This window comes from Nuphar pumila, chromosome 8 (genome assembly GCF_984573655.1).
Source record: "Nuphar pumila chromosome 8, dmNupPumi1.hap1.1, whole genome shotgun sequence".
Taxonomy (NCBI): Eukaryota; Viridiplantae; Streptophyta; class Magnoliopsida; order Nymphaeales; family Nymphaeaceae; genus Nuphar; species Nuphar pumila.
Window position 1 is genome coordinate 113,894,522 of NC_143256.1, and position 16,151 is coordinate 113,910,672.

At 35.6% G+C, this 16,151-nt stretch overlaps 1 protein-coding gene across 3 annotated transcripts; it reads right to left on the reverse strand.

Moving 5' to 3' along the window:
* Nucleotides 1-242: 242 nt before the first annotated feature.
* LOC149830285 (cycloartenol-C-24-methyltransferase-like) lies at nucleotides 243-16,151 on the reverse strand. Of its 3 annotated transcripts, none has more exons than XM_090016420.1 (15): nucleotides 16,063-16,151; nucleotides 15,251-15,294; nucleotides 14,731-14,814; nucleotides 9,364-9,430; nucleotides 7,331-7,404; nucleotides 7,046-7,130; nucleotides 6,893-6,948; nucleotides 6,045-6,099; nucleotides 5,327-5,374; nucleotides 4,929-5,012; nucleotides 4,685-4,801; nucleotides 3,985-4,068; nucleotides 3,681-3,806; nucleotides 905-1,002; nucleotides 243-537 (listed from the first exon to the last, which is right to left on the reverse strand). In XM_090016420.1, the coding sequence occupies exons 3-15, from the start codon at nucleotides 14,811-14,813 to the stop codon at nucleotides 477-479; spliced, it is 1,038 nt and encodes a 345-aa protein (XP_089872546.1). In that variant the 5' UTR covers nucleotide 14,814; nucleotides 15,251-15,294; nucleotides 16,063-16,151; the 3' UTR covers nucleotides 243-476. The 3 variants fall into 3 exon arrangements, with proteins under 3 accessions (XP_089872546.1, XP_089872544.1, XP_089872545.1); XM_090016418.1 differs by lacking the exon at nucleotides 16,063-16,151 and adding an exon at nucleotides 15,861-15,994; XM_090016419.1 differs by lacking the exon at nucleotides 15,251-15,294 and having other exon boundaries at nucleotides 16,063-16,100.

Sequence of the window (16,151 nt, forward strand, 5' to 3'; positions counted from 1 at the left end):
CGTGGACATAGGTCACGATATAAGAACCATGTAAAAATGTTGCGTGCGTTGCATTCTCAGAAATTGTGTCTTTGATTCTTTACAATGATCAAATATGAGAAATTGTGTGTTTGATTCTTTACAATGATCAGATATGAGAACTGAAATTCTGTGTAAAAAAAGTCAACCACAACTAAGTTTCTATAATTTTGAAACAATTACTTAACATCAACTACCATTCAAAACACTGAAAATTATGATCACCACAAATTACTAAAACGTTGACAACTTTTTAGACAAAAACATACAAGTCCTTGCATTGAAACATCACTCAATGCAATCTAGTCACAAAAACGAAAGAAAAAGAAACACAAATGCTGAAAGGACGACACTGTCTTGCAGGATGTCACATCTTACGCAATTCAGCATAGACAATAATGCTACAACCACATCCATAAAATTTGGCCTAAAGTTTGGCGAACCGCATGCACATCTTTTTAGGAGGGCGATAAGGGCTTCCGAACCAGGAAGAAGTACAAAGGAGTGAAGAGCTCTTTCCTGAAAAAGATAAGAAATAAATGTTTAGATAACAGTTAACAAGGGATGTAGTTTCGTTACAATGATTTATGATTCATGACTAAATGGACTGTTTCTTGATGAGATGTGAGCCCACTAGAAATCTAAATGGCTACTTTTCATGTTTGACAGTCCATGCAAAGTGCTAAACTTTCATGTCTTTATAATGTTTATTTTGCACTCCTTGAGTTTGCTTGTGTGCATATGTGCATGCACGCATGCAAGAAACTATAGGTCATGCAACAAAGTATGTTGGTACACAGCAAAAGAAAAAACAAAAACAATTCACTTGATATTATAAACTGAATGTTGATTATAATTCTATGTTATGATTATCGATATAACTCACCTTGCAGCTGCATCAAGACCCTCCTTAGCCTTTTGAAGAAGTGCTGCAACACGCTGACTTCCTTTAGGTGCCAAGCCTACGTATTCAAAAGTCTTGATCTGGATTCATAGATGATAAACAATCATAAGCCTTTGGTTGTGCTGATATATCCATTCGCCAAAAAAATAACGGGTATGCGGGTATGGATATATATATATATATATATATATATATATATATATATATATATATATATATATATATATATATATATATATAAAAGGTGCACCTAATAGAAGATTTAATTTTTCAAATTTCTTTAATTTTTTTATTGATCAGACCCTATAGATATGATCTCATAGCATTTTTTAGTCGAAAACAAGTTCTGGATCATGTGATAGTTTGGGTTTGGACCAGGTCTTATCAGACCCAATTCTGAATCGAGTCTAATAGTAAGACCCAAACCCGACACAATCTAATTCGGGGTCAGGTACAACTAGAAGTTGTGGACCCTTATTCATACTGGCCAAACATTTTAGGTTGAAACAAAAAGAATGATATATCATATTAAAAACTATATCAAATTCAATGAGTTCTCAAGTATTATTTTGGGATGCACTTCGATCCAAAATTTCCATGCCAAAAGGGCAATAGGAAGTATATGCAAAAAAGTAAAGTTTAGATTACAAAAATGCAATGCATATTAATTCTAAGCTTATTAACAGCTTTAAATGTTTAATTGAAGATATAATATTTACCAATTAGAAACTTTCAAATGGATCAGGTGTGAAGTGGGTTCGGGTATGGGTCGATTCAGGTGTATAATCAGTTTGGGTTGGTTCAGTTTTAAAATATGGAGAACCATTTGAGCCCAGATACATAATCAGGTTGGATCCATTCTGGTTTGGGCCTTCATTTACAATACCCAAGACCTGACCCATTTTCACTATGGGTATATTTTGTAGCGGACCCAAACTCATGGGTCTACCAATATAAGTTTGGGTCGAGTATATATGTGTGTGTGTACCCGACCGAGTATATGGTTTCTATTCGGTATATATATATATATATATATATATATATATATATATATATATATATAGATAGATAGATAGATAGATAGATAGATAGATAGAGAGAGAGAGAGAGAGAGAGAGAGAGAGAGAGAGAGAGAGAGAGAGAGAGAGAGAGAGAGAGAGAGAGAGAGAGAGGATTATCCTATTCATTTTTTCCATCAGGTCAAAGTTATGACCCTCCAAAAATCACATTTTTTGGTGTTCTATGCTAGATGACAGTTTTAGGTGTTTTATGATAGATGATGCATTTTATCAAATAAATAGAATGAGTTGAGTCAAGTCCAAGACTCAGTTGACCCATACCTGATGTTCCCAAGTGTGAGTATGGATATATATGACATGGATACAAGAGGTTGGTAGAAGTACCCATGTTACATGGGTCAATATTAACTAACCATTGCTAAAATTGGAAAGAATAGAAAACTCTTATTCTTTTGAAGTTGGGCCCAAGTCATAAAACAGGGCCAAGTTAAGACACCAAAGTCCCAACTAGGTGGACATCGGGTTGGGAAGCCCGCGGGCTCTCAAGTACCTGGCTGACTCCGGTCAGGCTCGGCCCCCCTCTTGAGAAACTTGTAGGAAAATTGCCAAGCTCGAGCTTGGGTCCAGGCCTCAGTGGGTCTCTCATAGAACCTATTAAACTAAATATTGAATCACATAATGGGTCATGTTTTATTAAATCCACAACATAAACCCGTTTGGATTTTAATGAGTGTATGTGTTAAAGTAGTAGAAGGCTATTCCTTTTATAGCTAATGGAGAGCCTTCAACTTCCTTCAATCCATTCATATGAGTGTTCTTCCTTAAGGTATTAATGTAAAAGCCACCTTTAATAAGTACATTACTATTAATGTCCTCTTTATCTCTCTCATATAAAGTCATATTCTCTTTCTCAAAACAAAGAGTATTGATATTCTTTTATACTTTTAAGCAAACATTGAAAAGGTATGTTTCTGGTATAGGTCCCATATTGATCAAGGAGAAAAGGAAAGACCTTTCCTAAACCTATAGATAAAGGGTCCTTGAAACATACAACCTTGGGTTTTTGGGCTCTTGGGTTACTTTTCTCTGACCCGACCCATTTTCTTATTCGGTGGGTTTTGGGTAAAGCCCTGATACCGGAGTTCAAATAAATAAAGTCGGGGTCTCGGCAAACTGAAATTCATGTCGAGAATGTCAGGCTCTAATAGGGTCTGGATCGGGCCGGCCAGACACGACCCGATGTCCACCCTTAATCCCAATAGCACCTGGACTTTTCTTAAACTTGGTACTCAATGTGCATAGATCAAGAGCTGAACCACAAACAGTCTTTGTAGTTGGGTGTCTAATCAAAACCAATCAAGCACAATCCCATTTTTAGCAACACCTTTTGCATACTACGTACGCCTGACTTTTGCCAAATATCAGGTGACATCAAGGTAAGGGATGTAAGTACCAGAAACAGGTCCTTGCACTACATAAAATAATGATGCAAGCTTAAACACAGAGTCCAAGTAGTTGCCTACTTGAATGGGCTCAAACCTTCAGTGTGGGCACTAGTGTATATTGTATGTCTACCATCTAGTGAAAGTTATTGCATAAATAGATGACTATTTTCGCATGTTATCAAATTTCCAGATAAACTAAATGAAAATAAACAAACCAAGTTAGTAAGAAAAGAACATCCTTTATTAAGCATGGATTGCTAGTTTTCAAAAAAAGTAAAAAATAGATATTAGTACCATGGCCTTAGTAATGAAACGACCGAGCGCTGCTACAGGCAAGGTACCAACAGCGAAAATACTCGAATCAATTGTCGAATGCCAGGGAACAGGAGAACTCAATGCAAGATCCATCTCTCTCAAAACCTGCACGTCAACCAAGAACCAATTGTATCTAGGTTTTTATGTTTGATGCTGACATTTATATGTCTACTTGCGCTAGTGCGACCAGGTCTTTGTGCCAGGTGCAGTTTCTTCATGTCATAAATATAAGAAAAAAATAAAAGCCAACAAAGTATAAGGCCAACGAAGCATGAAGTGTTACCTCAAAGCCAGCCTGCTTCAAAGCATCCAGGCACTGCCCAGTTGTTCTTAAAACTGGAACGCCAATACCAAGCTCTAAATCCTCCTGTCATGAAAGAAAAAGAAAAAGAAAAAGAAAAAGAAAAGAATGTCTCATTCTGTTTGTGCTTAGGCCTTACCGGATTAAACAAATATTAATATCATCTTTCCTATTGGATGTATGGTTCTTTGCGAAAAGTTTTACAATATTTCAGTAGGTTTTAGATTAAATGCAAATAATCCATACAACCAGTCTGATGCCACTGATGCATTGAGAAGATATTGAATTATTTACAGAAAAGAAGAAAATAATTATAGCTTTTAAAAGCGATTAATAAAAAATGGGAAGCAGTTAATTTAGTGTGCAAACTGCCTTCAACTAGATGGGTTAGCCATCAAATATCCTGAAGCTTCTTATGTAGTAATTCTCCACGTTTCCCTTCAAAATTTCAGGGGTTTTAGGAGACAACTTTAGTGGATCCCATTTCAGTCACATTCTAGAAAATACAGTGCTACATATATATATATATATATATATATATATATATATATATATATATATATATATATATATATATATATATATATATATATATATATATATATATATATGAACATAAACATGATCACCAATAGGGCGTGAAAAAATGTATGCACTGAATAACTTCATTTCAGGTCATCACCTTTATTTTCTGGTGTTCAGGGTTGTTGGGATCGTAGGAGTTTGTCATACATAACTCATATGCAGCAAAACACTGACCGGGCTTTAAAACTCTGTAGACCTCCTTATAGCATTTACCCTGTTTCCACCAAATTATATCATCAAGTTAAATTAGAGAATCATATCAATCAACATTCAGTGATCTACACTATTATATTAAAGGACAAAGAAAGAAAAAAGCCTAGCAAGGCCATGAGAACACATACTGCATCTGGAGAATAGCAGGTGGCTTCAATTGCATATATTGCATCAAAAGTATTGTCAGGAAAACGCATTTTCATGAAGTCAGCCTATGGCAAAAACATGAGAAGTTAATAATTTTTCATGTCATGTCTCTCAAACATGATCTGCGCAAAATTATGTTGTTTTTTGTTGTTAATTGAATGGAGAAACCACATCCAGGATCGGATTCCTGGTGGCGCTGGTCTTAGCCTGCTGTACCTACGGTCACCATCTGGGCTGTGTAAAACTCCATGGGCATACAAAACTATACTACTACTTGAATAGAGTTTAAACCCTAAAACAACAAAGTAAAGAAAAAGAGGAAAATGAAATATTGGCAAGAGAAGAAGAAAAGATGGCAACCATATTTAAGGAAACAAACCTTTACAAGATTACAGAGCTTGTCCATTCCATTCACACGGTTAAGCACCTGTTTTGTCATGAGCAACTTAGCACAATAAGCTTCGAGGTCAAATAATAGGGTCCTGTCTTTATGTATAAAAAGAAAGGGCATACTGGAAACTCTGGAACTTGCAAGTGCATATAAAGAACTTCTTTTTCTCAATACAAGGTTACTACATTTTCCCAAAACAACACATTTTGGTCATGTGCATAAGATACCATTGGTTTCAGACTGTCTAACATCTCAAATACACTGAATCTCTCTCTCTCTCTCTCTCTCTCTCTCTCTCTCTCTCTCTCTATATATATATATATATATATATATATATATATATATATATATATATATATATATATATATATATATATATATATGTGTGTGTGTGTGTGTGTGTGTGTGTGTGTGTGTGATCATGCAATTTTTATCAATTTTAATTTTTTGTTATTCTGTAATTTTCTGCAAAAAAAGTCACTTCTTCTATAATGTTCTGAGATACTGCTATGTTCTGCTTCTTTTGTGTGTGCGTGCGTGCACATGCACATTAACCTCTTCAAACCAAGCTTTAAAAAGGCACACAATTATTCCATTACAATTCCCAATCAAGCAATAGCTTGAAATGTTTATTAAATTTTCAAAACCAAACTCTATAACCATATGTTCAAACTCACAAAGCAACCAAAAAAGAATGAAGGCTTACATTTGCTCTTGATATCTGGTATTCACTGATGTTCAACCCTGTAATATATACATGACTGCAAATATGGCAATAAAAAGATAAACCTTTTATATTCTTTCTGTGGATTATATCAACATACAACTAACATAGATGAGTAAAATTTACCTCTACAGTTTCAATGCAATGAAGAAGTCCATAAATTTAACACATAAAAAGTACTAAAATAAGAAATCTATAAAACATTTTTATGTCATGAACATCTAAAATAATTGAATAAAATTGGAAATTTTGAGAATGGGCAAATATAATATTTTCTACATTTCGGAGTTTTATTTCGAAGGCTATCTGTAGCAAGACCCATGATGTCCAAATAGTTAGTTCCATGTTGGAAGGTAATTCACCATCTACTAGAAAATATGAAGGATAAAGTGGTGGTATAGACTTCTGGCAATTCTTTGGCTACTCCACACTAAAAAACAAGAGAAGAAATAATTTCCTCTTATTATTCACCAATGCCCTAGTTCCATTCACCAACAAAATTAAATTCTAACTATGCTTTTCTCTAAGTTTTTCTTTTTGATGACAAAGGAAAACCCTCACCTAGATGGGCCCACCTTCGTATGAGGTAAAACTCCAGGTTGAGGACTCAACCATCGAGTCTTACATGCCCCAACCGATTGGACCCTCGGCCATCAGCCAGGCACAAGACCCTATTGACCACATGGGTTACTGTCGTGGTAAAACATTTTTATGTCATGAACTCTAAGTTAAATGTGTATAAATCCAAATAGAATCATCGATCATCATGAATACATAATACTAAAAAGAAGAGTTCTGATACCTAAAATAGAGTTATGCATCGAAAATACCTGAATCTAGCAATTTCTCGAAGTGGTCCTCCAATACCACAACCGACATCTAACACCTGCAGCCAAAACACATTTCACTTCCAGACCACCAACTACATAGAAGAATAGGAGGAACTTGCCAATGGTTACTGAACAAATATTTTCTAGATGCACCTTCATTCCGGGTTCTAAACGAAGTTGTAAAGCAAGAAAGTGTTCATGACGCTTTATACTTTCCCGAAAAGATTCTCCTTTCCACCTGCAAAATGCAAGAGTTGCAGGTCACTTAAACAAAACATTGAACACAAAGATATGGGCAACTAAAAACGAAAAGTTAACTCTGCTGTTTTCTGCAAGAATCCTCTTACATGTGTTGTTGTACTCAAGAAAAGTGAATGCATGCACATATGAACTTAGCAAAAGCGTATTGATCAATGTAAGAAAAGTAGGATTGCAAACCTAGCAGCAAAATGAAAGGACTCTCCCCAAGTAAATTCAAAGAAGCATGTCGTAAGATCAAAATATATCTTCACCTGGTACAGAAACGAGAAAAACACATCAAATGCAAATTGCAACAGAAAAAGGTGCTTATATGTTAAGCGAAATACTGATTAAGATTCAAAAACTGAACAAATTGCAAAGATAGCACAAAACTATCATTATCCGTGTTGTAGTAGTATAAACCAAAGTTACCGAAAGCTTCTTAGACACGTAGGATGCTCGCTTCTCGAAAACTCTTCCTGAAAACTCGCTTCAGAAGCACAATACTCCTCGCTTCCGAAACCTGATGAGAACTTTGATTCTCCCACGCTTTTCCTATGCTTTCCACACGCTTCATCTATTCTTCTTATATGTTTTCTTAACTTTTCATATTTTTATGTGTTTTCTCACTTTTCCCACTCACTTCCATGTACGTTGTCTAAATTGGTAGTCATCATTTTTAGATTTTGTTAAAAATTTAATTTTTACACTAAAAAATCATTGAAGTTTAATATTAGTCACTTTTATTTAAGTTTTTATTTGTGTGTCATTTTGATTCCCATTCAATTCTTATATATATATATATATATATATATATATATATATATATATATATATATATTATTCCTCACTTCCCGCTTCCTATACATTTTAAATTGCATCGCTTCTTGCTTTCCCGTATCATTTCCCACTTCCACTTCCTAATATGGTAACCTTGGTATAAACTAAATGTCCATTAAGCAATGTAAACATTAATATATTTTAAGTTTTAGCTTTTTGTTAGCCCCAAAGGGTTTGGCGAGTGGAGGGGAGCTTGCCATTTGGTGGGTGGTCAGGGTTCCATTCCCATGAGCATCAGCCCCTGACATTATTCAAGACAAGGGATAAGCCCTTGCTCAGTCACAGCTTGCCGGCCCCCAAGCACATGGGGTGTACCACGGGTTTACACCATCGAGACAATGACTGTAAGTACCGCAGACTTAGCCGTACGAGACTACGTCCTCGATCTTGATGGTGGTTTCCACATCTTTTGTGAAAAAAAAAGTTTTTTGCTTTTTGTTGTTGCATATATTATGGTGTGATACTGAAATTCTCTAGTTAACTGTTACCAATATTAAATTAGATAAGGGAAAATCACCCTATATGAAATCAGAAAGGTTCCTATTAACATTTAATTACACCAATTCCCTTGGAAAAAAAGTCTAAAATCAAGTCAAATCTACAGTTTTGCTGATCCACCAAAGACAGTGCATGAGAAAGAAAATATTTAGTTCCCCATCAACTCCAGTTGCATTTTTCTTTTCCTTTTGCCTTCCATTATTTAATCGGTGGCTTGGTTGCTTGATAGAACTCGGACACATTAACATTGTGATTAAGTAGGCATTTATCCAGGCTCACAAAATTTTTCTGTAACTAAGCTCAACAAGTTTTAGTGTAGTCAAACTGGTCAAATCTTATTTCTCCATTTGACTTACAGACAATGTTTTGAGGTCCAATAAGATTTTAATGATATTACTTCAAAGTTTTAAAAAGATATTTGATTACATGCACTTGAAAATAATTCAATACTCAATGGCACATATCGTTCCTTGAAATTGCAAACTAGCTGAAGAAAGTGTATCCATTTGATTTGTAACACTGGTATGTATCTATACAATACCCAGGAGTGGAATAAGTAGAAGCAAGCAGAAATTCTTGATATTTATTTCTTAAAATAGATTATCAAACTAACTGAACATGACAAAAAATATAAAAATTTCAAAAGAAGGGAATCAACTTGGGCCAACTCATTCAATGTTTGGGATACTATTAATTCACAACCAGAGAAAATTCACAAATCAGAAATGCAAGTGCTGTTGTAAGAACTATGGCTTTTAGTGGTCAATAGCTTAATCACTAAAAATTATAATAATGAAAAAACTAAAAGCATAAAAAAAAGGAATTAAAAATAAAAGGGAAGGAAATACCAAATCTATACACAAATTTTTTTTTGGTTTAAACAGAAATATTACCAATTCTTCATAATTAGATTTTCTGTCCTCCTCTTCACCTCCAAAAGAAGCATGATATTTCTCATATCTAATATATCAGAAGAACAAAAGGTCAAATTATGTAAACAAGGCTATAAATATGCAGATTATTATTTGCATAGTGCAAATAAACAAGAGAAATAAATACAAGAAAAAATTAACAGTGAAATCCACAATATGAGGATGACAAACAGAATATCAACTACTAGAGACCAGTATCTGATGCTTATGAAAAATTTAATTTTTTTTCTTTGGATAACACTTGAAAAAAATGTAATAATAATAATATATCATTGTGTTCAGTATCTAAGCAAGAGTCTTCACCTGATTACCTCTGGTTATAGAATACGACTATGTAGTACTGTTAGACCACGAGAGTGAAGGGGTCAAGTTTCGCAACATTGTAACGCGCCAGAAACAATGAAATTTAGTGGCGCAGTGCATAATTCGCCAGTAAAAAACAGTTTTTCACTGGCTCTAAGCAAAATACTGCCAGTGAAAAGGTTGTTATTTCTTGTAGTGAGTCAAGGTGATCCCTTCATCCCAAAGCCAAGACCACATAAATCAAGCAATGTACCAAATTGTGTTCTCCAAATGGCATAAATTGTAATATATTCTTACCAATGCATGGCAGCCAATGGGGTTTTCATACTACTATTATACCCAATCAGATACTTACCCGAACCAGTTAACCCATATGGGTCCACAATTTCTAGCAGCACCCGAACTGATTACACCCCTAACCATCTACTTAAGAGAGAGAGAGAGAGAGAGAGAGAGAGAGAAGGCCCTTTTTATAGCAAGTGTTCGACTTCATGTTTAAGACACTTAAAAGCATGGTTTAAACAAGGTTGACATGAAGTGTCCGACTTCATGTTTGAGACACTTAAAAGCGTTGAACGGGCAAAACTAAGTGTATTTTTTCTTAGACACTTGTATGTAAAAAAATCAAGTGTCTAGAAGTATCGGCGTCAGTATTAAGTGTCCAAAGCGTCCAGCACTGACTTATCGCCCCTCTAAAAGACTCAAAGGTAACATGGCCAAAGACCTTCCTTTTTTAACTTTGAATTTCTGGATGTTTTCTTCAGAGCTATTGAACGATGGTCAAAATGGATAGTTGTCTGTCCCTCTAAACTAGCAAATATGACATGGACCATGCTGTCTCTGAACAGCAGAGTTACAACTTTTGCTTTTGTGACATTCTGTAAAGCAAGATTTTTCAACTTTGTAATTTTGCACTATGTTTCTTTCAAGATTTTCACAAGTTATGGAAAAAATCTCCACATTTTGAACTATGCCCAATATCATCATTTTATCAACTCATGATACGTCAAGAGAGATACTTCTACTGTGCTCCCTTTCTTCTATCTATACTTCTACACTACTTAAAGACAGAAGAGGGGCAATTGTGTACAAAAATGTGTTGCTATGAAAACATCTTAAAAATGACACAAACATTTTATGGGATGTGGTTGTCTTTTTCAAAATTGTTTAGCAATGCTGTTACGCACAAGGGAGAGAGAGAGAGAGAGAGAGAGAGAGAGCCGAAAGAAGATCAACATTAATACTTGATGAAGATCAACAAAATGTTGAACCCATGAACCGAACAAAATAGAAAACAAAGAGAGAGAGAGTCCAATAATAACTCCTCTAAATTAAGATAGAAAACTGGAAGATGAGAGAGAGAGAGAGTCCAATAATAACTCCACTAAATTAAGAGAGAGAGAGAGAGCCCAAACACGATTTCAACATATCCACAGAAAGAGTCAACAGAGTTGAACCCAAAGAAAACAAAAGCAAAACAACAAAAACAAACAGAAATAAGCATGAGCAAAACAAACAAAAAACAAGCACGCAAGAGCCAAAAAATCAATAATGTCCGAAGAGAGCGAAGCAACAGTAAGAAAAAACCTAAGATCGAGAATATGAATATGCAGAATCGCGTAAACATTTACTAGGTTTTTTTGCACAAAAAGATTAATGTGAACCAAAGATTCTCGAAAAACAGCATCGTTGCGGGCCATCCAAACGAACCACCAAGTGGTAAACAAAAGAGAAAGATAGAGAGAAAGAGAGTATTCATCCCAAAAGAGTAGCCATTTAATTTGTTTGTAGAGTCCTTTCTTCATGTTTTCCTGCATTTTGGTTCTTAATTAGAAAAGTGGCCATTTAATCGAGAAACAAAATTTTGTGAAAATTATAGACTTAGCCAATCACTTGACACTGAACACGAAACAAGGGTTTAAAAAGGGAACATTGAAAAGATGCCAAAAGAGTTTTTGTTTTCATTTGGCCTTAGGTTTTTCTTTTGCATTACTGTAAGTAGTGATATGAAGGATTCACTTTGGTCTGGTACTGTAGCATTGTAATATTTATTTCTCCCGATTCACAGTTGTTCGTCATAATTCATTGTGAACCTCGTACTAACACCAGTGATCAAGCCCAAAGAATTAATGTCTCTTCTTTTCTTTTCTGACAACTGTCTTTTTTTTTAAATGGGTACAGTTTTTGTATAGTTTAATTGGCTAGGGTGTCAACTGGGTTCGGGTTTACGGATCCGACCAGGACTAAACCCTATAGTGTCTGGGTACGGTGATAAATAAGAAGACCTGATTAAGACCCAGGTTCAGACCCGTCTGATTGATACTTGGATCAGGGTATTATTTTATCCGGTCTGGGCTCAATCTGAGTTTCGATTAAGACCCACAATTTTTCAATGTATAATTGATAAAAATATCATTTTACCAGGTATGGTCTGGGTTTGGTTCTTATCGAGTCCGGGTATGGTTTCTCTTATAGTGATTCTGATTAGACCTGAGTCCGGATCCAAGACCATACCCAAAATCGAATCCAAATCTAATTTCACCTGGGTCCTAACCAAAACCGAACCTTTGACACTCATGTTCTTAAATAGGTTTGCTGATGTTTCATCATACTTGCGTGAGTAATAACAATAAAACCACTAGTTTTTTTTTCTCAGATTTCTTTCTTTGGTGAAACAACCTACAGATCTCATCTACAACAAACCGCTACACAAAAAGTTCTTTTTAATTTTTGATTTTTTTTATGGTGAACGGCTCCAAAATCAAGAACAAGGCACAAGATAAAAGGGACCAGAATATGAAAATAACTTCAATGTCACGTTAATATCGATTAGCCTAAAGAAACAACATGAGTCTAAAGCTTATGATGTTGAGGACCTCTACAAAGAAAAATCTTTCTTAACCATACTTACTACTAACAATTTAATTTTTTAAGTTAACCAAACAGCTGGTCAAAGAAGAAAAAACTTGTCAGATATTTATTGGATGCTTTTCCGTTAACCATCCGTATATTTCACCTTATTTTTACCCGTCCGTTAGGACGGGCTAGGGGTGTAACCGGGGGTTGGGTCTTATCAGACCCGATTCTAAATCAGGTCTAAAAGTAACACCAAACCTAACCCAATCTAATTCGGGTTCAGGTACAGCTAAAAACTGTGAACCTATATGGGTTAACGGGTTTGAGTATACATGGGGTCGGGTACATCCATGTTGGGTATATTAAGTTGGGGTCTTTAGTAGACTCATTTTGATTGGGGGCAAGTTCGGGTCTGGGTATGACTGAAAGAAGTAGACCCATATAGGTTAACGGGTTCGGGTCTTAACGGGTTCGGGTCTTAACAGGTTCAGGGTTTAGCTCGGATCTTGATATGATCTGTGATTCTAGACCTAGTTACACACTAATAAAATATTTGTAAATTAATAGAATCAACTGTTTATTAAGGAAATTACATGCTCATAAAATATAAGATTAATAACTATTCTAAGTAATGTCAAAATATGAATATAACATGCATATATCATATTGAAAATGTATCAAATTCAATGAGTTCTCCAGTATTACTCAGGGATTCACTTCAACCCACAATTTTCATGCCAAAAGGGCAATAGAAAGTATATGAAAAAATGAATGAAAGTTTAGATTATTAATTAAAGTTTATCAACATCTTTAAATGTTTATTTGAATATATAATATTTACCAATTAGAAACTTTTAGATGGATCGGGTATGAAGTGGGTTTGGGTACAAATCCGTTCATGTATATAATCGGGTTGGGTATGGATTGGTTCGGGTTCGGATGTATAATCAGTTCGGGTACAAAGGTTTGGGTGCATAAATGGGCCGGGTTCGGTTTTAAAATATGGAGAACCATTTGAATCTGAGTACATAATCAGGTCAGGTACATTTGGGTTAGAGTCTTCATTTATAATACCCAAAACCCAACCCATTTTCGCTACAGATCTATATTTTGAACCCACCTCAAACCCATGGGTCCACCAATATTGGTCCGGACGGGTATACCCAAACCAGTTACACCCCTAGGATGGACCGCTTATTTATTAAATACGATGGTTCCAATCACTCATTTATATAACAGCAGGTGTGTAAACTTCTTTTAAACGAAACAATACTCCATGTCCATATCACAGCCAAAACTTTCAAATTCTGTCACTTCGTTCATCAAGTGCCATTACCAAAATATACAGAATGTACATACCCTCGTGGGGTCGTTGATGTGGCCAACGGGATGGGCCTTGAGATGATGATTAGGAACAAACCATGTTGGTGCAGGGGTGTCTTTAGCTTTTAGAAGTTAGACCACATAAGTTGACAGGGTGGTAATTAATGGCCCCATTACAGGTTTTCCTTGCTTCAATGAGGCTTTCTCATCATTATATATATATATATATATATATATATATATATATATATATATATATATATATATATATATATATATATATATATATATATATATATATATATATATATATATATATAATATGGATATTTCCAACCCTTTTTTGCAAATCCAACCGTGTAGAGGTATTCGGCGTGGTGAATTTGTTAGGAATCAATGGTTGGATAGTGTATTTCCCATAAAAAAAAATATGATTTCTGAATGCTTGATGATTATGAGTAGTTGATTTTATAGCTTTGAAAAAATCTGGTCTATGCATCGTAATTGTATGATTCAAGAGCTGGTCCTTATAAAACCAAGTATGTAGATCATTTTCGTACGGTTAGATTTAAGAGAAAAGAACAAAAAATTCATAAAAGTTGCTGTTCATACGTTAGTAATCATATTCTAGTCTCTTATATATATATATATATTCACTGAATGTATAAACTATAAGAGCATTTATCATTGTGCAAATATGTAAAAAAATAATGATAAAGAAAAAACATGACATCAACTACAAGCAATCTAATAGGTAGGTAAGAAGAAAAGTAGCGTCAAAAGTGCATATACGGAATTCAATCAGAGCATCCTATGAGTTAACCACTATATCATGCATCAACATACGTATGGACAGCCGAAAGCACCTCCTTCCTATCCATCTTTCCTCCAATGCCTGTAGCAAGATCTAGTGCTCCAGATTTCGACATCCTGCACCAGGACAGAAAAGAAAAGAAGCCGGATAAAAAATCTATAAAATCAATTGGAAGCCAGAATAAGTATCAGAAATTAAAACAGCCGAGAATAAAACAAAATTTGACGCCGACAGCAATAGATACATACATCTTCTTTCCTTCTTTAGAAAAAAAACAAAAAAAGAAGGAAACAAAGTTTCATTTGAACTCTTAGTAGACAAAAGTAACCAGAGAAACGACCAAATTTCACAGTTATTTTCCTATTTTCCAAATGAATATGCCAAGAAAGAGAAATCCTGCATTCCGTAACTTCCCGAGAATTGAGAAAACCTATTCATTAAAACAATCCATCGGCGAAATTTAAACGCTCAAGAGAGAGAGAGAGAGAGAGAGAGTAATCTCATCATATCTCTTGATCTCTCAGCACTACAAGAAGAAGACGAAGAAGCCACCTTCTCGAGCGATTCTCCCAGTTCACGACAAACCTCTGAAGAAGCTGAAAATAAAGGAAAAAGAACTCAATAAATAGAAATTGTTGCTCCATTTCACAATCATCTTCAGAGCAACTTGGTGACAGGCCATTTTGCCAAGAGGGGCCGGCAGAATTTAAATGCGTGGGCTCCATAGTCGTCCTGCTTGGACACATTCGATGTATTCGGGTTGATAACCAATAATAATCATGTGGGTCCTAGTCTGGCTAGAATACGAACCGTGTTTGTAGAGATGAGGGCCGATCAGGTACAATCAACATCGCACCACTACACCTTACTGCCCTCCATCTCTAAGTACAGCATGTCAGCTGTGGGGCTCAACAGTAACATGGAGGGCAACCAGGTGCAGTGCACACTTTTGGTGTGCAATGTGATTGCACTTAATACATGGGGACAGGGTGTGGAAACATAAACCTCCGGATTAGTTTCGCACTCCTGATGCATTGTAATGAATATCAAGTTTTTCTGGCTGACACCACCTTCTCTCTCTTTTTTCTCCATAATCAGAGACGTAAATCACACTAGTTCTGTCTGCCAGCTTTTCTGGTAGCGTAAAACTCATGGAGCTTACCTCTTGCCCCCATGGAGTCGCCAAGCTTTGGCTTGTGCAGAAGAGGGTGATGCCCATAGGATTTGAAACCCCGTCTTGCAGCTTAGGGGGCCACATCCCACTACGCCAAACCCCTTCTAGCCAATACAAAAAATGAAAGTCCAAGGGTGCCCAACCTCTATTGACACCCATATAGAGGTGAACCGTGAAACAACGGACAAACCTGTGTAGAACATTCATGTCTGAACACTGTTGTGTTGGCTGGCGCAGAGTTATTCTGGACAAACCGACTTGAAGTACACCTCTATTTTT

What these genes read in the sequence shown, in the direction of transcription:
- LOC149830285 (XM_090016418.1), bottom strand. Translation starts at nt 15,956, where the DNA reads ATGTGGCCCCCTAAGCTGCAAGACGGGGTTTCAAATCCTATGGGCATC. An exon ending in GTGCTTTCGGCTGTCCATAC is followed by an intron (nt 9,431 to 14,730) that starts GTATGTTGATGC and finishes CTGATATATTAG; the next exon opens with ATATGAGAAATATCATGCTT. An exon ending in CGAGAAATTGCTAGATTCAG is followed by an intron (nt 6,100 to 6,892) that starts GTATTTTCGATG and finishes CCATATTTGCAG; the next exon opens with TCATGTATATATTACAGGGT.